Raw genomic sequence first — 26,309 nt, forward strand, 5'->3', positions numbered from 1 at the left:
TCCTTCGCTTTTATTTTTATTTCTTTTTAAAACCAGGCACAGTGTGGGGCACACAGCAGGTCAGCAAATGCATGTTGAATGCATACGGCGCCAATTTCTCCACCTCTTTCACTTTTTCTGCTGGGCTCAGTCTTCTCAAACTCAAGGTTCACACGCCAGGATTCAGGCCTTTGACATGAAACCCAGAGAACTGCGTATCTATTTGCCTCAGCAGCGCTGCAGGAAACTTCAGTGCAAATCCATTTATTGAATGTTTATCCAACTCTGCCACTCACGAACTAAGTGATGTTGGGCAAGTTATTTAACCCCCTCTCTACCTTAGCTTCTCCAATGAGAATGTTAATAACAATACCTACTTCATTGTGTCATTTTGATGATAAACTGAGATTATACCAAGCTCTTAGAACAGTGCATGGCACATAGGAAAATTTCAATAATGTCAGCTATTATTAGCAATTTAATTTTGCGGTTCAATACCCACTTGGAAAATGCTAATCTTGTGTCAACCTAATGAAGGGATGAAACTTTCCCATAATTAGTCTGGGTAAATAAGGCAACTGGCCCATCCTTGGTCGATGGACAGAATTGTATCCTCGAGAGGTCCCCAGGGGAATGGGTAGAGAGAATGTGACAGAGAACCCAGGAGGAAGCATTCAGGATTGTTAGGGATAACTGGACTTAACTCTTTTTCTTTATAACATTCCTTCTCAGACAGTGAATGAGATAGCTGCTTCTTGTCAGGACGTGCTGAGTTGGTGATGGAGGTGTGAGGCTCTGAGGTTTTTCTTCGTGAGAAAGTATAAACAGTGTCAGGAAGTTCAGCTAACAGAGGTAAACGGTTTGGGGAACAGGAGACATCTTGAATACGGCACAGGAGATGTCAAGGGAAAGCAAACTCACCCCTGCTCCAGTCGCTGCTGGGTGTGCCAGGGAGCACCAATGAACACATGGTACAGAGGAGGTGGCAAAAGAAGAGGGGGTGTGCTCATCATCACTTAACCAGATGGGCAGCTGGACCAAATGACCTGGGGCCGTGGGAGGCTGGTCAGTGGGCTGACTGGCTGTGGCCCAGATGGGTTTGGGGATCCCATGGAGATGGGTGAAATTCCAGTTTCACCCCCTCATCACTAAGGAACCAAGTGGGGAGCCTGAAGGATGCACTATCTCAGGAAGGGATTAGATAATGAGATCTTCCTTGCCCCAGCCCTGCAGAGACTCCAGCACAAGGTGCTAGAGGAGAACACTGGCTCTCATTGTCCCGGAGCACAGTTGTTGGCTAAAGGAGCCAAAAACTCAATGATCCCAACAAGAAGAGGATAACAGCCAGGCAAGAGCCTGCAATCTGTGCCCATTTGCTTAGAGTCGGTGAGCTGAAGAAAGATGCCGAGCGCCCAAAACGAGGACACTGGGCAAGACGGCCAGGCCTGTCAGAAGACTCTGCATGGCTATGATGGGCATCGGAGGATAGCCTGAGACATGAAGAAGGCCAGCTCCCCTCTTCAGTCTTCCAGGAAGCATAACAATTTCCTCTGCTAAAGGCTGCGGGGAAGGAAAAGCCTGAGCCTTGTAGTCAACACTGCTGGCTATGAGGTGGGAGATCTTAAATGAGATCATGGAAGATCAGAAACTAAGATCTTGGGTGTAAAGTCTGAAAGCAAAAATAGGTATTTTTAAATTGTGAGGGCAGCAGTGTTCTGTGTAGATGTTGGGAGAGCAACCTGGGCGGGTCTGATTCTATTACACAAAGGTAGAAACCTCAGGTATTTACCTGGGAGAAGCCTCGTCACAACAGACTTCCTGCTGCCAGCTGCATCGCGTGGAGCAGCTGGGCTTGAGAATCTAGGTGTGCTATTTAAAACCACGTACTGGGGATTTGACTGCTGTCTGCCAAGTCTTATCTTTTGAGTAAGTGTGTCGATTTTACCCGCAGCTGTTTGTGGAGACCACGATGGCTGTAAGAACAGGGGAAGCCCTGCCTTGCCTGCTCAAGCCCTGAGACCCCTGCTGCAGACACACAGGGAGCAGAGAATAGAAGACACAGAAATACCCAGGCTGCGCTTAGGAAAAATAAGTACCTATAGACCTGGGGAGAAAAGTTACTCCTTGTCTTGGACTAGGGAAACCTGAGACAATGACCTTCCATTTCCCCGGCTAGAAATTATATCCCTTAAAAAAAAATATGTGTGTAAGTTCTTTTAGAATTTCAACAGTGTTATGATGGTGAAATGAAAAGCATCTCCTCTGAGGGGGAAACTGAGGAATGTGTCATTATCAAGAAATTGGGGAAAGGAGGTTAGACTATTTCTCAGAAAGTGTAATAATTTGATTGGGCTCAGAGCATATCAGTGACCTCTTCTCTGTGAAAGAGCAGAGAACTGAAGCTTCTCTCAATTGGGAAAGAGAATCTGGGTGGGCGAGTGCTTCTCCTGATAGGGACAAGAGTTAAGGAATAGGCAGTGGTGGGAAGATGGGCTTGGTCATTGGAGTGAGCTGGTGTGGGGCTTTCTATCTTATGGGGATAAAGTCACAGGCTTTCAGGGGACAGGGACAAGGCGAGGCTAGGGGTGGAAGGGTATTAAGAAAGGGACTTCCTAGAAGTCCCCAGGCCAAGAGAAGTGCTGACCACAAGGGTGGTCTGAGCAGGACCTTCTGAAGCCTAGGGCCAGGGGAGGGGAGGGGATGTATTACAGGCCAAGAAGAGCCAGAAAGGCCAGTGTGAGGTCAGAGGAAACCACTTAACCAAGGGGCTCTTGCCTGGAGTCAACATTCCTGAGAATTTTACCAGACCTTGAGGCCAAACCAAGAGCTTCCAGCTTAGGCTATAAATCTGAGTACTTCCAAGAGTCTAAAATACAATCTATAACAGGTTGAAGGGAGGAAGAAAGAATAGGAGGTGATGTTATGGTAAGAGCTAAGGCTTTGAGGCCAGACTTATTGTGTGACCTTGGGCAAGTAGCTTAACCTCTTCTGGGCCTCAGGCCCTTGGTCTGTAAAATCAGCATAATAATATCTACTTTGAGAGTGAGAAATGCAGTGAGAAATGCCTGTTTAGTACCAGCACAGGGCCTGGAAACCATAGGTACTCAATAACTGTTAGTTTCCCTCCCCTTCCAAAAGGTGCTCTGGCAAGTCAATCATTCTGTCTAGAGTTGCACTGTCCAATATGGTGACCTGTACTAGCCACATGTGGCTCTCAAGCACTTTAAACGTGGCTAGTCTGGATTGAGATGTGCAGTGAGTGTAAAACACACACTAGATTTCCAAAACATAAGAAGGGGAAAAACTCTCCCCACCCCCTGCAATCTTAAATGTTTTCTCAATAATTTTAGAGTGATTATACATTAAAATAATACTATTTCAGATATACTGGATTAGAGAAAATATATTATTAAAATTAATTCTGTCTGTTTCTACCTGATTTAATGCAGCCATTGGGAAAAAACTTAAAATGACAGTGTGGGTCACACTTGATTCCTATTGGACAGTGCTAGTCTCGCGTTAGACGTAGCTAGGGTTGGGAAGCTGTTTCCAGAGGTTATTCGTCTCTAGACTTTGGGTTTATGCTTTGGTTTGTTGTCCCATTCCCCAGTAAAAGACCCTTTAGAAAAAGTGTCATTGGGGGCTCAAGGAAAATGGAAAATGGGTGGGAGGTATCCGTGCGCCCCTAGTGGCTGAGTGTGGTGGTGGCCACAGTACGGGAAAGGAGGCCAGGCAGGTATATGAGACACCAGGTGAGTCAGGACAGCTGAGGATGGACCATTCCTTCTTTGCCTGGAGCCTCGCTCCAGATTCCTCTGCTCTTTATTTCAGAAGGACGACCCTGCTCTTTCTTATTTCAGAAGGCTCCCAGCTTACACATGAACTTGGCAGGAAGCAGGTTCCCACCAGGCAGTAACAAACACAGGTGCAAGAGAAAATGCCATTTCAAAGCCACCTTCAGAAAACCTCAGTTTCCAGAGAAATGAACAGCAGACATTCATAGATATGAGAATGTTCTTTTTTTTCTCTCTCTCCCAAGGAGTGTGGTTGGTTTTGTTTTTTAAACTGTACATTTTACTGTACTTTTTTTTTTTTTTTTTAGCAAAGAAAGTTGGCAATTTTATTCTGACCACATGGATGTTGCTTTCCAGAATTCTGAGTCAGAAACATGAAAAATACAAGTGCAAGTACATATCATGTCATGACAGAGCTCGGGGCCACTGACCAGAATATACGGTTGGTTCCTCCCCTTCTGGTGTCCACCATTTCCTTCTGGGTGTCCGAACCCAAAGGCAAAAAGAAAGGTCAGGTCCCTTCCTCAATGGCTACATTTGGGGTTACTTCCTCAATGGCTACATTTAGAAAGACTGAAGGAGAAAAGGACAGGGAGGAAAAGGAGAGAAGAGAAGCTGGGGCGAGGAAAGAGGGAAGGAGGGAGAGAGAGATTTCTGTTTAAGTCGCCCAATTCCGTGGCTGCCACCATGACTGGGGTAGGCCTGTGTTCTGGCTCAGGGACTAGCCTGGGAAATTAACTGTTCTCAGGAAGAGACTGGCCTGGGCTGCTGAAGACTGTCAGGACCAGAAAGGGATTGGGAAAGGCAGAGGGTCATAGGAAGACCAAGAATGAAGACAGGAGAGCGGAGGGAAGGTGAGAGGAGGCAGGGGGGTGGGAGGAAGAAGGATAAAGACAAGGGATTTGGAGGCTCCAGGCCTTCTGAACTGGAGCCAGAAGGCAGTCCTGCATAGACAGTTCCCCATCAGCTCCTTGTATGTTCCAGGTGGGGGTTGGGGGCCACCACCTCAGCTTCAGGCCCGAGCCCATCAGAACCCTTCAGCACAAGGGGACTGGGACTCACCTGGATGTGGTATGCGGTGTGGTTGGCAAGCGGAAGGAGGGAGAAGAATAGGAGAGAAGCTAGAGTTCAATGGCACAGACTCAGAAGAGCAAAGAATGGGTTGGGGAAACTGAGGGAGAGGTAGTATGTCGGCAGTGAGGAGAGATCTGGAAGAGACAGAGACTGGGAGAGACAGAGATGCAGGGGAAAGCCCTCCAGGTGCTTCTAAAACAGTTTCTCCTTGCCCATGTCTCCTCTGCCCCCTCTTGACATGGTCTGGGGTATAGGGTTAATCCTCCAATAGAAAGGAACCCATGGGAGCCCTCTCATTGCCATCTGTCATTTCTATGTATGGATCCTCATCAAAGCTGGCGTCTAGGAGAGGCATCGCCCATGTCCCACCCTGAGCCACCTTCCTCAGGCACAAAGGATGGACTTTGCACACAGAAATGTCCGAGCCAGGGTGAAGACAACATAATGAATCCCAAACACCATCCCAGGAGGTGGCCTTTGCACCTACCCTGATTTGGTCCCTAACTCCCTGTGTGATGTTGGGCAAGTCGTTTATACTCTGGGGCAGTGGGGAGGGAGAGAGGGTTAAGGATGACATGATTGCAAACACCTCTTCAAACTTCAAAACTCTACCATTGTATAAAGATTCCGGTTTCCCCCTCCAAAACCTCTAGAATTCTCCTTCTGTGTCCAGTCAGAAGAAGAGGGATGCTTTACCAGCTTGTGCCACTGGTACTGCTGATCTGGAAACCGTAACACCTAGATTCATGGAAGAGTTCGTTAATCCTTAGAACTTGAAGGGAATCCAAGACCAGGTACAATCCAGTATTTTGTGAATTAAGAGACTGAGGTCCAAAGAGGGAAAGGGTCTTGCCCAATGTGTTCAGCTGGTTATTCAGTAGTGGCTCTGGGACCCAAACTGAGAGCTTTGGACTCCAAGTCCAGTCACCCCCCTCTGCTTTCCTCAGGAGAAGCCCTCTTAGCCTGCCACAGGTTCATGGGGACTTTCTGCCCCAGCTTCCCCCCAAAGAAGTAAAAATCCTACAGCAATTCCAAAAGTGAACATCCTTTATGTCCTCATCCCTTTCCCATACATAAGAAGTCCTGGCAGTTACCCTTCTGGCTCAGGCTGATGTGATGGGTATGGGACATGACGTTTGAGCAGAGGAAGCTGGGTGAGGTGTGGGGGTGGTTGCCCATCCCTCCCAAGCATGTGGACGGTTGGGAATAATGGGGAGTCTGGGCTGGAGATGCCACAGCCTTCCCTCCAAACAAGCATGGAACCAGAATCATCACCTTCTCTTGTCAACAGACAATAATCTCCCACTAGCACGGCTCCTGGGAACCCGCTGTCACATGAAGAGTAAATTCTCCATGATCTGTGTGAATGAAGAGGAGGAGTCTGGGAAGTGGGAAAAATAAATTAGGAAATAAAAGCAACGTTGGAACCATAAGCACTCCAAAGCCGCTTGCTTACACGCTACATTCGTGATCAGAAAGGAGGGAGTCCGCCTTTCCGAGCACTCAGGGCTCAGTCCGACATTTTAGCGATCGAGTCCGCTTTCCCTGAGCACACCCCAGCTGGGTGGTGGGGGACAGGCCTGGAAGGTGGTGTGGGTGTGTTGAGGGGGGCGTTGAGGGAGACGAAACTGTCCCTAGATGTAAACATCACCATGGAAACTCCACAAAGACTTGCCAGTACAGTTCTTTCCCCTTCATCCACCCTGCAAGGGTGAGCGGGAGGAGGAAGCCCCCTCCCCAGGCCTACACTGTGCTCTCCATCACCCACTCGGAACTGCCAAAAGTTCCCCGGGCCCCCACCAGGTCACTCTCCTCAAAGGGCAAGAGCATGCCATTGACAGAGAGGCTGCGCTTTGTCCAGATGTTCGAGACCCTCCGAGGGGGGCTGTAGCCACCAGGGGCCACCCCTCCGGCTGCGGCGGCTGCGGCTGCAAAGTCCCCCATGTCAAAAGAGTGGCTGCGCTTGGCCTTGCCCTCCAGGGGCAAGGGGAGCAGGCTCCTGGCTCGGGCCGCGGGTGGCCCCAGCAGTGGCTCTCGGTCCGAATGGTGGCCCCTGGCTGATGTCCCAGACCCTCTCCCGCCTGGAGTCCTGGAGTCCAGTAGCTCCTCCTTTCTCTGGCTCTTGAGGTCCAGGGAGGCAAAGGCCCCCATCAGGCGGTCAAGGTTAGGCTTGGGGCGGGGGGCTGGGGGTGGGAGCCTCCAGGGGCCCCGTCCCAGCCCTGCGGCCTCCCCGCTGCCCAGGGAGCTGGAGGAAGAGGAGTCGCTGCCCCGGGCCAGGCTGGCACTGAACTGCACGAGTTCATTACGCACCACCACCTTGGGTGGCCCCTGCACAGGGGCCCCACTGGGCGCGCTGGCCAGAGCGGGTGGTGGGGCCCCGTTGGTCTGCGAGTGCACATTGCTGACTGCCGCAGCCGCCAGCTTGCCCGGGGCCTCCTGGTTGCAGACCTTGTAGCGCACCATGAGGATGACAATGAAGACCAGTAGCGTGGCCACAATGATCCCGCCGATGACCAGGATCATGGTGCCACCCAGGATCTGGCTGTGCATCGACTGGCACTGCGGGTAGTCAGCCTTGGTGAAGAACTGCGCGCAGCCCACGATGTTGGTGGCCGTGAGCGTCGTGGCTGTGTCGTCCCACATGGCCAGCACACACAGGTCGTAGCCGGTTCCTGACACCAGGTTGTTGACCACGAAGGCTTTGTTGGAGGCTGGGATCATCCTGGGGTGGGTGGACGCAGAGGAGGAAGATGGTGAGGGTTGGCAGGGACAGAAATAGAGTGACAGAGGCAGGAAAGGGTGGTGGTGGTGGCAGGGGGACAGACACAGGGACACAGAAGGAATGAGGTGGAGCAGGAGAGAGACAGGGACAGGTGCAGAGACAGGAAAAGGATCCAAGGAGAGATAGGAGGGGTGGGGGACAGGAACAGGGTGTAGGAGATGGAGAGAGAGTCCCACCAGGCCCAGGTAAGGAGCCAGAGAAAGACAGGTGGGGGTGGAAGGGTCAGTGAGAGATGTGCACACAGACCAGGTGCCCAACCAGCCCAGGAGAAGCAGGAACACAGAGACCAGGAGTGCAGAGATGAAGGAAATTAGGAGGGGACAGTGGAGAGAGGGTAAGGAGATGGGAAGAGAAGGTATGGAGGCCAAGATGAGAGAGGGACCATGGCAGGGGCAGAGGGAGAGACATGGAGAGGCAGAGAGGTTAAAGCCTGCAGAAGCAGAGTCTAAACAAAAGGATCCCTCACGATATCCAGCCCGACTCCAGCCCTGGCTCCCTCAGACTCTGGGAGGTAGTGGGAGCCAGGCCTGCCCAGGCCCCCCACTTCAGATGCCCCAGACCCTGTTCACCCCTTGTGTCCTGGAGATTCATGGACATCGGCTGAGCACCCCCATGAGGCCCTGCCCTCAGAGCCTACGCCATCGTCCTCTGCAAATGGCTTTCTCAGGCTTGGCAGGAAAATGCTTGCTACTGCAAACTGGGTAGGAGAGGTCTAAGCAGAAGACAGCTGGAGGCAGGCAGGGGTGGGGGACAGTGCAATGTTGAAGATGGGAGGGCAATTCTGCTTCCCTGAGGAAAGGGATGGTTCCTCCTTCACGGGCCTAGCAGGCCAGCCTCACCCAGAGACGTGGGGAAAGAGAGTCTCTGCTCAGGAGGCCTCGACTGGTCCCTCCACCTTAGGGGAGGGCCTAGTGGGACAGCTGGGGCCTCTCCGCTGTCCTGGGCCTCTCTTGCCAGGATCCTCAGGAAGCCTGGGCGCACTCCCTGATCTCTGTCTAGGTATTGTGCCTTAGTACTTTCTCCAGAGACAATGCCTGTGTTGTCCCATCAACACTCCTGCAGAGATAGTCACCTCGTCTTGGAGGGGCCATGTCCCTCTCTGCCTTTCCCACCGCCTCTCCTCATGAAGAGCCCTCCATCTCCTACTACTCAAGGGCTCTATCAGGGCCTGCCAACCCCTCAAGCCCAGAACCAGGCAGCTTAATTGAGATCTCAACTATGAAATACTGGAGCCTGAAAACTTCCACCTGGGAACTCCTCACACAGGATTGGAGTTGACAAGCTTTTATTGACATCCCATCAGTGGGCAGCACAAGAGGCCCATTCCCTCCCTCCTCACGTTCCCAGCTCGCTCTGCTGATGGGGAAGCCACAGTGGAGGAAACTTTGGTTCCCAACCCCACCGCTAGCCCATAGCTGCAAGAGGTGGGGGCTGGGGCTGGGGCTGGGGCTGGGGACAGTTTCCTCAAGGGCCTGCAGGCCAGCCCCTTATGGCTATCTGTTTCACCTGGGCATCATGGCAATCCCATGAGGGTACGGACTAGTGCTCTCATGGCACAGAACAGGAATGGCCAAGATTCAGAGAGGTTAAGTGATGTGCCTGAAGTCACACAGCTGGGACTGCACGGTTGGACCACTGGACTTTAACAGTGGTTTCTACATCCATAATCTGGGTTTGCTCCTAACCAAGTGATAAATTTGGGGCATTTTGCCTCATCTCACTGAAACTCTTGTCCCTGTCAGCCACCCCTTCCCTGGAACAGCGCTCAGAGCCCACCATGGCTCATATCCCTCCACCAGCAGGATCTCTGGCCTGCTGGGCCACCCACCGGGCAGAGCCCAAGGAGTCCTATGTGGCCAGTGCCCACTTCATTCCCCCTCAGAGCTAATGATATAAGTTGGAGAGGCAGGACCTATACACACCCAGACAGTGACAATAGTAAGAGCAAACACCAAGTGTCACCTGTGTGCCAGGCCCTATTTTAAGGGCCCCACGACTAGCAACTCACTTAGTCCTATAGCAACTCTCCAAGGCAGCCACTACTGGGATCCTTACCCTGCGGGTGGGAAGGCAGAGGTGCAGAGGTGAGAAGCAAACCTACACAGCTGGGATTTGACTCCAAATCACTGTCCCCGCACCTCACTGCAGCATGAGCAGTGTAAGAGCACATCCATTCAAGGGGGAGCTGGGCCAGCTTGTTTATTGAACACTTATTATGTGACAGGGTTCCCATATTTGGCATCACATTTAACCTTTGCAACAATCCTAGGACATGGGGGATGGACCATGAGCCCAGAAATCCTATCCATGTTTAGCTGTTTTCTCCTGGAAAGCAGACACTACCACTGCTGCTAATTAATAATAAAGAAGAGGATCTAAAGTCAAGTGAGGGCTTCCTATGTGCCAGGCACCGTTCTGAGATCTTAAAGGGGGTTAATACTCATAATAGCAATCACCACCTCCATCTTACAGACAAGAACCAGAGGCACAGAAAGGGTCAGCTGGCTTCCCAGGGGCACCCAGATAGTAACCAACAGAGCTGGGATCTGAACCGGGCAGTCTGGCCTCAGAGCCTCCACTCCCAACCACTGTACCATCCTGCCTCTCAGACGCTGCCCTGTTTTCCTGAAGCCCCGAGGGGCCACTTTGTGTGGGACCCTGCCTGGCCACTCTCCCCCTTCCTTCCCAAGTCGGGGCAGATCAGAATGTGATGAAGCCACAGTGGGCCTGATCAGAACAGGACTGATTCTTGGCACCAGGGGTGAGAGGGGGCAGGCTAGGAAAAGCTTCCCACTGTAACTGGCCCATCAGACACAAGGCTGGAAGAAAGGACTTACTGCGCAGGATTAAGATCAGGGAAGCAGCTCCTGGTTCCTAGGTGTGTGTGTGTGTGTGTGTGTGTGTGTGTGTGTGTGTGTGTGTACTTACAGGAAAGCCAGGGCCAGCTGGCTCCAGACAGCCTTGGCAGTCAAGTCCCACCTTTGGCAAAAACAATAATAACCAGTGCTCACTGAGCACTAAACCTGTGCCTGGAAGTTTGTGTAAGTTATCTCACTTAACCCGCCTGACAACCCCTGGAGGAAGTCATTATCCTCATTCCCATTTAGGGAAGGAGGAAGCTAAGCAGTTGTCACTTTCCCTCGGGGGAGTGGTGGAGCTGAGAACGGATCTGGATCCGCTGGGATTCGGAGCCCACACTTCTAGGCATAAGCAAGGCTGCTTCCCACCCCGGGCAACCAAAAAGACAAACGGCATAAGGAAGTCATGAGAAACGGGCACTATTCAAACCCTAGTGACAGAATCAAATTAATCTCTTCCCGTGCGGCCCTGTCCAGCCGCTCATGCTCCCCAACACAACCAACCACTGATCCTCCGGGCTGGATCTGGAGAGCCTGGGTCCCCCCTTGACGCCTGTCCATGTCCCACAGGCAGTCTGGTGGAAGGTTCTACCTTCTGGACTTGGCGCTGCCCCATACTCACACTTCTGCTGAGGCCTTACCATCGTTGGTGTGGATGAATGCAGCAGCCTCCACATAGGCCTCTCTGCTTCTGCCCGTGTTTCTGCCCGTGCTTCTGCCCCTTCACGTCCATGCTCAGCACCACCAACCCCAGAGTGCTCCATCCAGAACAACTCTGCCCCGCCCCTTGTCCACCAAAACACTCTTCTAGAGCCAGTCTCTACAAGAGACAGTCCAAGCTCCCGAGCTGGGCTCCCAAACCAGGCAGCCCATCACCTCCTTGTCCCTCCACCCATGCACCCTCTGACCTTTGCCCACGCTCTTTGGGAAAACACCGCTCAATAGTGGCGGAAGGCATAATACTCACAGAGGGATAATTAAAGCCTTTGCTTACAAGAGACTTTGTTACAAAGGGCTAGGTTTGGAGTTGGGGGCCACAAGGGAACGTGCCATTACCCAGGGTTGGTAGCAGCCGAGCTGTTACCCAATCTAGCCCTGAGCATACCAGGGGAGGTCACCAGACGCAGGAAGAGGAAAGATTCATGCAGATCATGCAGCGCTGCACTGGGTGTGGCCCACAGGTGGCCGCTGGTCCATGTGCTGGTTATTCCTGGTCTATGATCACACAGTACAGAAATTCAGAATAGCATTAAGACAGTTTTATGGCAATTTGGCATTGGTGTGACACCCAAGTGCATGATCATCTTTTTCCTGATAATTTATTTCCATTATATTCTTATAAAAGCATTGGTCTGCAACGGATTGGGAAACAGCATGATCCCTTGCTATGACTAGCTAGAGAAGTACTGATCTAGGATAGGAATTACCAGCCTTGGCCCTACTGACACTTGGGGCCGAAAATCCTTTGTCGTTGGGGCCGTCCTGTGCACCACAGGCTGTTTAGCAGCATCCCCGGCCTCTACTGACTGGACGTGAGTAGCATCTCCAGTTGTGACAACCAAAGATGTCTCCAGACATTGCCAGATATCCTCTGGGGGCAACACAGTGGCATTGAAAATTTGCTCGAGGGACAGGCAGCCAGGGGCAACCTTACGGCAGGGGAACCAGTCAAGTAAATACCCTCACCTCACTCTCTTCCCTCCTCCCAATCTTCTGCTGTTACTCCCCATAGCTGAACCCCACCAAAAGCTACAGTTCATGGCTGCACACTGGTCAGCCTTCCAGGGCACACGGCAGCACAGAGGAGTGCATGTGGAGAGGCAACGGGCAATACCTGGCACGACCATTGGGCCAAAGCCCTTTTTGTGAAAGACACGTCCTGAAATCCTGATAGGTTTCTGTCTATCACACAAACCGGAGACATCTCTGTTTGTAGAAAACGTGAACTGCTATTTTAAGTTCAATTGCTCCAACACGTTAAATTTAATTAAGCTCACGTGCTCTAAAGCACAATTTAAAGCTGCAACCCCAAGCACTTAGCCAGGAAAAAACAAAACAAACGTTAAGTGGCTGCTTCTGAGTTTTCTCTTTTGCCCTATTAATATTCATCCGGCATTCGTTCATTCAGCTTAATACGATCAGACAAATCTACAGCTGATGTCTACCGCTGACGTCAGAGCTTTAGGAAGAGTCACAGGAGCGTAGTGGTTGCCTGACTATTTGCAATCAGGTCTGTCTGTATTCCCTTTCACCTGTCCCCACTCTGAGTGCCGAGGAACTGCACTTCCCAGGCTCCCTTGCCCGTTCCCAGGCTCCTTGGCCTCGGGCTTCCAGGAAGAGCTGGCCAATGGGAGCGCTGGAAGAAGGCTGGAGAGCGGGAGGAGGGGAGAGGCCAAGCCATATCTGCCTCTTTCTCTGCTTCACATGGGGGCTTCCCCTCAGCTCCTGAGCCCCCTCTGTGATCCCAGCTCCCGGCGTTCCGGTTCCTACGCCATGGCCTTGGATCTTTGGCTCTGGTCATGTCATCTCCTGTGTCCTCACTCCTAGGGGGCGGTGGGACAGTGCTATGGCTGCCTGCTGTGGCCCATCACTCCGATGCCTCACTGACCCCCTGGTTGAAGCCCCAGCGATTCCATCCCCTGTGTAACCCAACCCCTGTGCTGAATTTCCTCTTAGGTCTAGAGCATGCTTTTATTTCTCCTGATTGAATCCTGAGTGGCACAGGAGGGGACTTTCCCATGATGGGAATGTCCTATCTGTTCTCATTTTCCCCTCGCACTTTGGGAAAAAGACCATCCTGGTTTCATAGCAGCAGCAGAAGTAGCAGCACATCTTGGCCTTACCTGGGGGAACGCCAGCCTCAGGAAGCACTTGGCCACCTTCTCTGAATCTCTCTCCACTCCCCACATAAGCCACCCTGACCCCTTTGCATCTAACCACCCCAGTTTCTGGAAACCTATCTCTCTCTCCACCTGGTGGCTGTGTCCGTCCGTTGAGGCCTGACCCAGACAGCACGTCAAGCCCCCGCCGAGAGCTGCCCCTGCCCCCCTCTGCCACCGCACTCCTCTCCCTTAGAGCCCTTCTCTGTTTGTGCTTATGCACGGACTCCCTTGAGGACCGGGTCCTCGTCTTGCTCACTTTGTAGCTCCACTGCCAATCATGTTATCTGGCCTAGAGTCACTGCTGAGTAAATATTTATCTACAGTTGAGTGAATGAAAGAGTGCTTTGTTAAATGTTAAGGCCTATACAAATGGGAGAGAATCTTATTTAAATATGATGGCTGGCTAATGGTGACTCGCAGACAGCGGCCGGTCCCGAGATCTTTCTGGAGAGATATTTTTCTATATCCTTAAGGCTCACCACATGGCCTCTTGAGCACCTTTATGGATGCACATGTAGATAGACAGTTGTTTGGGACGTGTGAGTGTGGGTATGGAGGGGCACGTGTGTGCATGTGTGAAACTGTGTGGGGCATGTCTGTGTGTCATCTCAGTACCATCTGAGAACTGAGTGTGTGTACGTGTGGGTGGGTGGGTGGGGGTGTGTCGGTGTTCACATATATCCGGTATGCAAAGATGCTGGGCCCAGGCAATGTTAGTCACTGCTCTGCCCATCTTCCACCTAGGCCTCCACTCACCCAGCCACTCTTGCATGTCCCCTGACACTCCTGAGGTGACTGTGTGATCTCTCCCAGAGACACTTGCAGGCCAGGTCTGTTCCTTCCTAATTGCTCCCATTAAAGGTATTGGGGTCATCCAGGAATGGGAATGGGGAGACCTTGAGTCTGCCTGGGCCTCAGGGCGAAGCCTGGGAGCTGCCTACCATAGTCCACTTCCTTACTCCTGGGCTCACTCCAGACCACGTTCCCCAATTTTCCTTGTAGTTAGGGGAGTCCAAGTGATATGTTCTGGCAAATGGAATGTGGGTCACCCCTGGGCTAGGCCTTCAAAAGGCCAGACTGCCTGCCCCACATTCTCCCTCCCTTCTGCACCCAGATGCAGAGTGCGGTGACCTGCCTTGATCACACAGGTGACAGAGAAGCCTGAGGGGTAGTAGAAGCCAGATGCCTGTGTCTCCAGGTGCAGAAGACATCCTGACTAAGCCGGTACACTGCCCTGGACTCAGGACAGTGAGACCCAATTTGAGACCCAAGATTGCATTTGAGCCTTTCTGTGTTCACAGCCATTTGCAGCAGTGCTGGCCTCTCCTGACTAGCACAGGCCTCAGATCAGATGAGGCTGGCCCAGGGAGCGTGCTACCCCGAGATGTGTGAGGGTGAGAGGACTGAGCATGTATCTGTGTAAGAGGAAGAAATTGGGACTGGTGTCGATACAGGAGATGCAATTTCTGCTTTCCTGGAGTTGTCAGTAAATTCACATCTTTTATCTCCAGCCCCCATCCCTTCAGCTCTCCCGGTACCACTACTTTTTAGGTGCACCGCCCCCCCCCCCCCCACCCATCCATGATACACCACAGCTGCCTGCTGGGCCCCAGCAGTAATTTGGAGAAACCATGTCAAGCTGCCCCACTCCACTTCCCCAGCTCTGCACCCTCATTACCGGCTCTTCACAGAACCACCAGCCTGCCAACCTCTCTGGCCGGCTGCAGGAGCTCGGAGCACATGAAACAGCCTCATTAAACAGAGGCGAGCGGCTGTGGCTTCCCAGCCTCTCCCTATTCCTGCAAGTCCCCAAAGGGGCTGGTTCGCTACCCTGCACAAACCGCAAGGTACAGGGGAGACACGGCTGCTTCTCTCTGGCATACAACTTATTGAGTACTTCCCACGTGTGGGCACTTGACAGGCACAGGCTCTTTGATTCCGCGCACTGATTGCGTAGGTGGGAATAATTCTCCCCAGGTTACAGATGACGAGACTGAGGCTCGGGCAGATGGGTCACCTGCTCAAGGGCACAGAGCTGCACAGTGGCTGAGCAGGTGTTATTAGCCAGGCCTTCCAGGCCCCTGACCACGATCTGTCCTATATGAATTACCCTGAACTGAACTGAGCAGAATCAGATTTTAGCAGCAAGCAGGTCTTAAGAGTCAGGCAAACTGACAGAAATTTTTTTTAAAAATCATGTTTTACTCCAATGACAGCTGATATTTATTGAACACTTACCATATGTCAAACACTCTTCAGAATATGCTTCATGTATTAAACTAATTTAATCCTAATGGCAAGTCTATGAGGGAGGTACACTATTATTATCCTAATTTTACAGATCAATACATTGAAGCTCAGAGAAGTGCTTTGCCCAAGGTCCCGTAGAATGTTTGTGCCTAGCCAAGATTTGATCCCAGCACTCTCATATTACCTCCATCACTGCTCATGATCACCCTGAGAAGTACCTTTCATAATTATGCTCCCATTTTAGAGACAGTAACTGAATGGCAGGTTTTCTAGCTAATTAGGGGTGGAGATGAGACCTTAGTGAGTGATGAGGGTTGTCTGGTGCTTGCTTCCTTACGCTCATGTGAGGTCTGAAGATGAGATCTGAAGACTGTGAAGGAGCCACGTGGATATCTGCAGGCAGTCTCCTCACAGAGGGAGCTGCCATTACAAAGGCCCTGAGGCAGGAACAGTGAGGAAGCCTGTATGGCTGGAATACAGTGATGGGAAGGAAGAGTGGTAGGAGATGAGGTCACCAACATTGCCGCCAGGAGCCAGGTTTTGGAAGGCTTGCAAATACGTTGAGTGTTATGCTCCGACTCTGAGTATTTGCTGGGCACCAGGGTTGAGAAGGATTCTGAGGCCATGTTCAAATTCAGTGGGACAGAGTGGTACGGGCCTGCAAGAGCCTGTCTCGTTGCTTATGGTCTAGAGAACAGGGAATTGTTAGAATTATTGGAATTACTAACACAGCTGGCCTTCCCTAAATGTGTGGCCCTGAGTGGTCACAGGGGAAGGCACATGGCTGCTCTTTAGGAGACTATCATGGAGCTGGCGTGACTGAGCGAGGGCCGCAAGAATCAGAAGCCTCTCATCAACTTCTGACCAGGGCCAGGGGCCAGGGACCAGGCTCTGCTGCCTTTGCCCCTCCTGAGAACACAGGCTCCCCCGGGGGCCCCGTGGCCCTCTGTCATCTTGGCAGTTACTTCACCCTGTCAGCAAGTAAAGAAGCCACATTCAAGATGATTGAGATTCTGAGGCAAAGCCGCCAATTCTCCATTCCCACAGCCCCCAGGAGAGCAGGCAGGGTGGGTCATCAAAGCCCTCGTGGAACTGGCCTCTGGGGGAACTCTCTTGCTCTCCTTCCCCCTGCCTCCTCTGTGCCAGCAGCTAGAGGATCTCGTTAAGAGCAAGTCAGATCAAATCCTTCCTCTGCTCAACGTCCGCAGGAAGGCCTGTCTCAGATGTCAAAGCCCTAGGGTGGCCCACAGGCCCCGTGTGATCTGCACCTCACCTCTCTTATTTCCTCTCTTCCTCCTTACCCAGATCGCTCTGCACCAGTCCTCAAACCTGCCGAGGTGCTCCTGCCCCAGGGCCTTTGCACTGGTCATTGCCCTTGCCTCAATGTTCTACCTCCAGATATCCTTATGCTCACTACCTCACCTTCAATTCTGCCCCAATGTTACCTTCTCTGACCACCTATTTAATGTGGCGGGCTTCCTCTCATCTCTATTTTGGCTCCCCCATGCCCCTGACTTGGTCTGTCTTTCCCGCATTCAACTTTTATTCCCTGAAAGATGCTATCATTTGCTTATTTACTATGCTTACTATTAATTAGCATTCTCTCCTTGCAGTAGAAGCCATCTCAGCTCTCCTTCTGGGGATCAGGGTTTTTTTGCCGGTTTTGTTCACTGATATTTCCTCAGCCTGGAGAACAACATTTGGTACAAAGTAGGCCCTTAAAAACATTTGCTGGGCAGGTGAAGGAAATGCATGTTCTATATTTGCACCACCTAACACAGTAGCTACATGTGGCTATTTAAATTTAACTTCAAATTAATTAAAATGGAATCAAACTAAACATTCAGTTCCCCAGTCACGCCAGTCACATGTGGCTAGAAGCTACCACACGGGACAGGGCAGCCGCCGAGCACCCCCAACGTCCCAGAGTCCTGTTGGACAGGGCTCTTTCAGGGCATGCTGAGCACTCCAGTAGCAGGTAGGTCCTCTCCTGTGTGAGCCCTGGCACCCGAAACGGATGGGGCCAGGCTGAGGAACACTGACCAGCTCAGGGACCACTCCTAGAGGTTTCTAGAGGGACTCTGAGTTCTCTTTCTCCCCACAAGATCTTTCAGTGACTTTGGACAGCTTCATCTTTTTCGTTCTTCTTGCTTCACCTCGGACCTCAGGTTCAGTGGGGTCTCTGCGGGGTTCCCCTGGGCCTGGCTCAAGCTCCTCTGCCCCTGGAGTGCTCTGGTTCTCTGCCTTGCCAATCTGAGGTTCTGAGCTCCCCTCTGGTTCTCTGTTTCTAAATCCTCGTTCCTGCTTTTCCACTTCCCATCTACTAGTTACACTTCTGTTGCGTAAGTCTCTATTAAGAAAAATCCCTGGTAAATCCAATCCCGGTGATAAATATCACGCCTCCCAGGAACACCTACTGTTAGAAAGAAAGAGAAGGTGCAGAGGCAGCAGAGTGTCGTGGTGATGAGCAGACTCTGGAGCCAGCCTGCTGGGTTCAAATACTGGCTCTGCCGCTTACCGGCTGTAATAACCTACCACGGACAATCTCTTAACCTGCCTGGGCCTTAGTTACCTTAAAATACCCTATTTCTGTAAAATGGGGCATTTATAAGTTTGTGCGTTATAGGGTCACATAAATGAGTCATGATTCACCAGGAACCCAGGTCAGCGTCTGGCACAAAGTAAACTCCTTTGAGGATCTATTATATAAAGGAGTTGGCGATGCTGAACCAAAAGAAACAGATCTCTTACAGTGGAAATGTAAGCTTTGGGGATGTGTAGCTGGCAAGCCTCACACCAGCTAGAAAGGAGGAGACCTGTGCTGTACCTGGGTCCTGGCTGGGCAGGCAGGGAGGCATGGTGCCTGCAACACTCACTGCAGGGATGTGTGTCCTCCCACCCCTCCATGTGACTATAAGAAGCTTTATTCAGAGGACACATGGTGATAGTGTTAGTTAAACCCTGGCTGAGTGATTGCAGAAATGACTAAAATTGGGCCAAGGTGAGCCACACCCCAGCAGGGTGCCTCTGTGCTCACCTCCCCAGAGTAAAGGCTTACCTGGTAATAGGTAAGGGTCTGATCTCACCTGCCAAGACCTTTCCTTTGCTCCCTGACTCAGGAAGCATGGCACATCCAGCTGCCTGGCAAGGATGTGGGCAATTGCCAGGCCCCGTCTTTGGCTGGAACAACAGTGCTAGTCCGTTGCTCCACGGTGCTCCTTCATGGAGAGGACAAAGCCAGGAGGTCAGGGTGAGAGCTCTGGTCCTGGGTCATGAGGGTTCAAAGCCCGGCACCATCACTTACTGGCTGTGTGACCTTAGACAAGCCACTCAACCTCTCTGTCAATGGGGATGGATGATAGAGCCTCCCTCACAGGGTCATTGTAAGATTAAATGAATCAACACCTGTCATGTGAATGGTGCCTGGTCCCTAGTGAGGGTCCAGCAGAGCTAGCTGGTGACTCAGGGTGTCCTCTGGTCCCAAGGCAGGGCCGAGCGATGAACCCAGCAGGCATGAAGTTAGATTCAGTTCCCACTAGAGAGGCAGGCATGGGGCCCAGTGCAGGGCCAGGTACCTGACACCCAGCAGTCCAGGCACTTGTCTGGCTGATTCCCCAGTGTCTGCTAGTCTGTCCACCTCCTCTGGCATCTCCATACTCAGACCTCAGGAATGCCACTTGAGAGGGGCACAGGTCCCCCTGCAACAGGCTCCTCTAGCTGTCAGTACTACGCTCACACAGGTCAGGGACAGGCCGGGCAGCCGATCCAGCTTTGCACAACCCCCAGTGTGTATGGAAGACAATCCCGGCTCACATGGGGCCGTGGCCTGAGAGCTGCCAGCTTGCTCCCACATGCCCCAAGCCAACCCCATGGGGACACAGAACAAGGTGCTGGTTTGTTGGTTTGTTTGTCTGGACACATTGGTGCTGCTCTCAGATTGTGCGGTAGCTCTCCCATCCCACCTTTGGTTTCCACTTTTCCAGAATTAACATTCCCATTCCTTCCAACATTTCCTCCAGCCCCAATTTCACTTGCCCCCCAGCTGCTCCCCTCCGGTCACAGGCCAGTTTGTGGTCAGCCCTCCTCTCTAGGGCAGTCTGGGGACAGAGAATGGAGTCAGATCCCACTATCCCCCAATCAGACATCAGACTTCTCCTGAGCCTCCCCTACTCGTGCCCAAGACCTCACTGAACTTTCTGGAAGCAGCATCCCATTGGTGGCTCACGCTTGAGCATGCAGTCAATGGAAATGCCCTGTGATTTCCCCAGGGTTGCTATTAAGCCCTGTTGTTCCCATTCTGTTCCCCTAGAGGAGCATTTCTCCCATTGCCGGCTTGTTTTTTTGCCACTGCAGCTGACCCAGGCAAGCTCCCCAGCGCACGGCAGGCCTCTCTCGGTGTGTGCCTTTAACTTTCTTTCTCCCTTCATCCAAGTCTCCAAGGATGCGAAACTTTTCTCAGTGTTTACTTGTCCTTAGCTCCCAGCCCCCAAGGACTGGGTTGGCATGTCTCAGAGGAAAAAGTGTGGGTTTTAGAATCAAGCAGAAGTCTCTCTTTGAAGGCCGGTTCCGCCCCCAACTGTGTGACTCCGGATCGGATCATTTTCTGTCTCTGAACCTCTTTGCTCACGTGTGAGATGAGGATAGCAGTGTCAACCTCCTGTGTGAGTGTGAAAAATTAAATGCAGTGGGATGAGCATGGCCGCCCCTTCCACTCCCTTCCCAGGGCCACTTGGTACCTCAGTGAAGATGATGATGACGATGATAGTTGCCTTTTATCTCCTTGAGGAGCTGAGAAAAGCTTGCTCACTAACAAGTCATCACTTACAGAAAAAACACAGAAGGTGTCAGACCAATTATACCTCGTTGTAAACACAGGAGTGTTCAAAGTAAAGATTCCCCACCAGCTGCGTTCACCAGAACAATCAGCAGGCCCCAGGTCCGTGCCACCCAATGATGCACCTCACCACCTGATTGGACAGCTCCCCTGGTTGACAGATCCATAATTTCATGGGGGCGCCACCCAGGGGCAAAGTCACCTGTGGTACCCATCTCCTTAAAAATGTCATCACAGTGCTTGCTGCAGCTACACATATACTAAAATTGGGATGATAGAGAGATTAGCACAGCCCTTGCACAAGGAGGACATGAAAATTCATGGAGCAGTCCATATTTTTATGGAATTCTGACACAGGCTACAGCATGGGTGAACCTTGAGGGCATTCTGCAAAGTGCAATAAGCCAGATACAAAGGGACAAATACAGCATGATTCCTCTTAAAGCACTGAGAGTGGTCAAGTTCATAGATACAGCAAGTAGAAGGGCGGCTGTCAGGGGCTGGAGGGAGGGGAAGGGGAGTCGGTGTTTGATGGGTGCGGAGTTTGAATGTGGGATGATGGGTGGGGGTGGCTGCACAACAACGGGAATGTACTTCATGTCACTGAACTGCACACTGAAAAATGCTGAAAATCATCAATCTCATGTGTATCACACACACACACACACACACACACACACACACACACACAAATGCCCCCCTGCTAAATGCCCTCACAAAGCAAATTCTTCCAGGAGGGTAGGACGAAGACAGGGTGTTGGAAACAAATCTGCCAAGTCCGTGTAGCTGATGCACACTCGGGCGAGGTCACCACTGGCAGGGCCTTCTTGGCTCCGTGGTCCCCGGGCTCCATCGGCCCGGTCAGACCAGGGATGGTGGGCAGCACTTGGGGAGGAGCCTGGGTGGGAGACGGTGGTGCCGGGCCTGGCGGTGGGCTTCTACATCTGTCCTGATGGTTGAAGAACAGGGCAACTCCGGAGCAGAATTTGGCGTGACTCAAATGTGTGCAAAGAGGTTGCAGAAGGAAACACGTGGTGGTTCATCACGGTATCCACTGTGGTGTTGGCTGGGCCTGGGTTCAGTTCCCACTTTGACTCCAGGTGGATTATGTCACCCTTTCTGCCTGACTTAAGTAGGAATGCTAGTCCCTGCTTTGTAGGAACGCTTTCGGGATGAAATGAGGTCAAGTGTGCTAAACGCTCAGCAAGATGCCTGGGCAGGAAACACCAGGTTCTGTTTTGACAATGTTGGGGAAGGTGACGCTGACCCTTGATAGAAGAAATCAAGATGAAATGAAGTCCTCATTCATTTCATGGATGAGTTTTGGGGTCCTGCCTTTCCCCCCAGTTTTAATCCCCTCTCTCTGTCTGATGAGAAGCTCCTTGAAGAAGGGAATTGTCTCACTCCCTAGGTGGAATTTGTGCTATGTGGAAAAAATACACTGACCGTGCAGTGTAGGTAAGTCACTTCACATCACAGCTCCAAGCCTTACTCAGTTTTCCTGCCTGTAAAATGGGTTAATATTATTGAACACATGTTATCGTTGTGTATATTAAATACGATATTCATTCAGTCCTGGGTACTGTGCTTAGGACATGTATGTGCAATAGAAAGCAGCCATAAGGATGTTTGGATTCAGCATCTGGAGATCAGGTTCTGTTCCTGGCCCCACTATTGGCTAGCTGAGCAGTCTTGAACAGGGATATCTTACTCCTCTGAATCTCAGCTTTCCCGTCTGTCCCATGGGATTGATAATACTGCTACCTACCCCAGAGGACCCTTGGGCAAACCTAGGAAGATGTGAGTCTCCTGGGACGGAGTGGTAAAGTGATTACAAATGTGAGGTGTTGATCTTTATAATGCGGGACACACTCAGCTGTGCACAAACCAGTGATAGAAACTTCCTGGTTCTTCCTTGAGGGTTGCTCCAAGCTGTGTGCCTGGAGGCTGGACCCCACGACCGAGTGGCCTGCAGGACATCTGGCTGGCCAGGTGGCAGCACCATGCTACTGCTACCTCCCCCAGTGGAGAACTTTCCTTTCCAGCTGGTGGGCTGGAGGAGCCTGCTCAGCACTTCTCTGGACTGTGTTTCTGCTGATCCTCCCCTGGACACCTCTGCCTCTCACAAGCGGGGTGGCTGGGAAGGAACTAATTGGGGGGAGGAAGAGAATGAGCTCTGGAGGGAGACCTCAACACAGTGGGAGGGCTACCTGTGCTCAGCCAAGTGGGAGGGAGGATGGGGCAACAGAGCGGTCCCCATCCATCAAATACCCTCAGATCCAGGCTGGCTGGATGAGGCTCCAGGCTTTGTCATGGACTTGCTGTGTGGCCTTGGGCAAGCTACTTGTCTTCTCTGTGCTTCAATGCCCATCTCTGACATTTAGAATTCCACGAGAGTATCACCAAAGGAGGGGTGACAGGAGCCAGGGAGAAGCAGGAGGAAGGCAGTGGGGTACAGCCAGCAAAGGGCTGTGGGAGCTCAGGCCCTAGGTTCCCAACCCTGAGAGCACCTAGGATTTGGCATCCATGTGACTTGGGGCTGTGAGCTCAAATCCTGACTCACAACTTACTGGCTGCCTAATCTCTACCCTGTTACTTAACTTCCCAGAATTTCAGTCTTCTTGTTTGTAAAAGCTGTTTGCAAATCTAAATTGCAAGGTCACATGAGGATTAGAAATAATGTATGCAAAACGCTGATATACGATATATACTCAATAGATCATGTATGAATATAGTGAATGCTTACCTACTTTATCATTTCCATCAACTCTTTCTTTCTTTCTCTCTCTCTCTCTCTCTCTCTTTCCATCTATCTCTATGTATCTGTCTATTGATCTTCATCATTACCATCTTTTTCATAGAGAACACTAACACCATGCCACTGGCCCATGCCCCTGCAGGAGCTCTTATGGCAGCAGAAGGTGAGTGTTCTGGGGGCACTGGTAGGTCGTCTTGGGGGTCAGGGGCTCAGTGCTGAGAAGATGAACTTTACTGTGGGACTTATTCATTGGCCAGGAGCTCTCAGGTGAGGCCAGCCTGGTCTAGAGGTGCCCCGTCCTGGATCTACCTGGGAATACCTACAAATAGCAGGATTACCATCCTCTCCCTTCCGAGCACCTCCCACCCACCCAGTCCTGGAGCAATAGTTCCTGTGGAGGCAACAAGCACAGAATAGAGCCACCAAATGCACTTTGGTGTCCCTGGAGGATGGCCATGTGTGTCTGTGATCTTCTTCTATGAGAGTAATCATGTGGGAACATCACGTGTGAGTACATTACAGACTCAGGTTTATAATGTTCTGGGAGTCTCTCCAGTATTGTTTATTAGGGTGCATGGGTCTGAAGCCCCAGGAATTGGCTTGCTTTCCTCCTTCTCCTGGTCCAGCTGTGGAGAAGCCATGCTGGGCTGCAGATGGAGCAAGGCTGATGAGCGCCCCCCACCCGCCCCTCTTCCTCACACACAGGTAGGTTGGAGGATGAAGCTTCTGGAGGGGTGGCTGTGTAAGTGTTCGTTTACTGGCCAGTGTGAACATGTGAATGTGCATCCATTGGCTGGTGTGTGTGTGTGTGTGTGTGTGTGTGTGTGTGTGTGTGTGTCAACTGGCCAATGTGTGCCTGAGTGTGGGGCTATTGGCTGATGTGCGAAGCACCCTCAGTGTGTTAGCAGAGAAGAGGGTGTTGGCTTGAGGCCGTGAGCATATGTGAGCATTTAAATGAGGTGAGCATTTCAATGAGTCAGAGCATTTGAGAAGATGTCCTTGAGGGGATCTGCAAGCACCCCCCCTCCGTTCTGGTCCCCTTCCCTCCCTGCCCCATTGCCTAGACTCTGCCCCTCGCTCTCAGGTGTAGCCACCCAGGCCACTCACTGCTCCTCAGACGAGCTCTGGGCTTAAGGCCTGACCCTGGCTGTTCCCCCTGCCGGGAATGCCCTTCCTGCAGACATCCTCTTGGCTTATCTCCTACAAGCCTCCAGAAGGCCTCCGCTTCTCAGGAAGGCCCACTCGGGCCGCCCTGTTTCAACTTGCACCTTATCACTGCCCCAAGCCCCTTCCCGTGCTCTGCTGTACCCTGCATAGCACTTACTGCCTTCCCATACCTAGATGATTTACTCATTTATTGTGCTCGTTGCCTGCTTCCCCCATGAGGACAAGGATCCTCAGTTGTTTTGTTCACTGATGCATCCCAAGCACCCAGAATGGAAGCATTTATATTCTGGCATATTTGCCTCTGGTTTCTCATTTGTAACATGGGGACAATAATAGAAGCTCTCCACTTCATAGAGTTGTCAGGGCAGATTAAATGAATGAATACCTAAAAGCCCTGAGAACAGTGCTTGGCACATAGTTCCATAAATGTTGGCTATTATTATTACACTCCATCACAGCTGGGAGTCAGAGCAAAATGAGTGATCCGTGTGAAGGACCCACACACTGGTGGTCACCCGAGGGGAAGGTGCTCAATAAACACTTCTTACTGTCCTCCTACCCACCTTGTAAAAAGTCCCTAACCTCCCACAGTCCTGGATCCCATATTATTAGACTCCCTTTGGGTCAGGAAATTAGTTATCATTATATTCATAACCTTTTTTCAAAAATCAATACAGGAAGCAAGGAGGACCCGGGTTGTCCACCTGGGCCGTCAGCTCCTGATCCTATAGGTGGTTAGTGGAATGTGACCGCAAGCACAACCTCTGACAGGTGTGGCTGCAGTTCAGACCACACAGGACCCCAGCTCTGGCCTAGGATTTGGATGCTTGGATTCTTCTCCTAGCCTGGCAACCCCTAAGAGTCTGTATGACCCAGGACAAGTCCTATGCCCCCTGTCTGGGTCTCTGCTCTTCCTGGGCACACAGAGGGGTTGGGATTAGCCCATTTCTAAGGTCTTTCCAGGCTGGTCTGTTCATCCCCATAATGTTATTGGGGCACCGGCTATATGCCAGTGCTGCTCTAGGTACTGATGATACAGCAGTGACCCCTAGACACAAGTCCTTACCTTGTGGAGTTGACATTCTGGGTGGCAGGGGGCAGAAAATAAATAATACACATAATTGTTAAATGATTGTGTCATAAAATGGAACATGCAACGGAAGAAAATAAAAGCATAGCTGGTCAAAAGAAGGTAAAAGCATTGGCGTGGGGAGGGCAGGCTCAGCTCTCTAAGTGGGGTGGCCAGGGAAACCTCCTTGAGAAGGTCACATTTGCAGTGAGAGACATCTTACATTCTAGGAGCCTATGAATCTCAGCAATTCTTGGCACCTCTGCGTTCCAGGGAGAGCACCACTTTGGGGTCCCCTGGAGTTCCCTATCTCTGAGCACACCGATCCCCAGGTTGTCCAGTGGGTGATGGGGCCAGAAGACAGATCAGCCAAGTGATCACCCAAGTTCCCAAGAGCGATGAGTGATTTACCACTGTCTTTATTCACACTCAGATGTTTTATAGCTCCTGTGGCTCTGATGGAACAAATATGACCTTTTGTTCTTCACTTTGCTTAAGACTCAAGGTCAAGAGCCCAGCTGTGATCCATCGGCTGCTCCCTCCGCCGGATGTCCATGAGCCAGGGAGCCCTGTGGCTGTCAGAGATTCATGGCACCATCTCCGGCCCTGCACACCCGCCTGCCCCTCAGCACTGGTTCTGGGCTTCACCGGGCTGGGAAGGCAGTGGCCACGGTGGCTCTGGGGGATGATGGCTCATTAAGGGCAGAGACCAAGCCATAAATCTCCTCTCTCTCTCTTGAGTACACCCCATCACTAGGATTGAACCCGTGACCCACGTTTCATTTCAGTCCTGGGAGGAGGCAGTGATGGGGAGGCCAAGGAGCCACGGTTCAATTGGCAAGTTATACATCAGAACGCCCCA

General features: G+C 51.6%; 1 protein-coding gene and 1 non-coding gene across 2 annotated transcripts in view; one reads left to right on the forward strand and one right to left on the reverse strand.

Annotated features, from left to right (window-relative positions):
* Positions 1-227: 227 nt before the first annotated feature.
* The window catches only part of LRFN2 (leucine rich repeat and fibronectin type III domain containing 2), a 181,589-nt gene continuing 155,507 nt past the window's right edge, over positions 228-26,309 (reverse strand). Inside the window, 1 exon segment of the mRNA XM_025418689.3 lies at positions 228-7,569. Coding sequence (XP_025274474.2) covers positions 6,591-7,569 — 979 coding nt within the window. The 3' untranslated portion in view covers positions 228-6,590.
* LOC112641898 (U6 spliceosomal RNA) lies at positions 20,690-20,793 on the forward strand. The gene has a single exon (XR_003124882.1). It is a non-coding gene; the product is annotated as a U6 spliceosomal RNA (small nuclear RNA).

This window comes from Canis lupus, chromosome 12 (genome assembly GCF_003254725.2).
Source record: "Canis lupus dingo isolate Sandy chromosome 12, ASM325472v2, whole genome shotgun sequence".
NCBI classification, from domain to species: domain Eukaryota; kingdom Metazoa; phylum Chordata; class Mammalia; order Carnivora; family Canidae; genus Canis; species Canis lupus.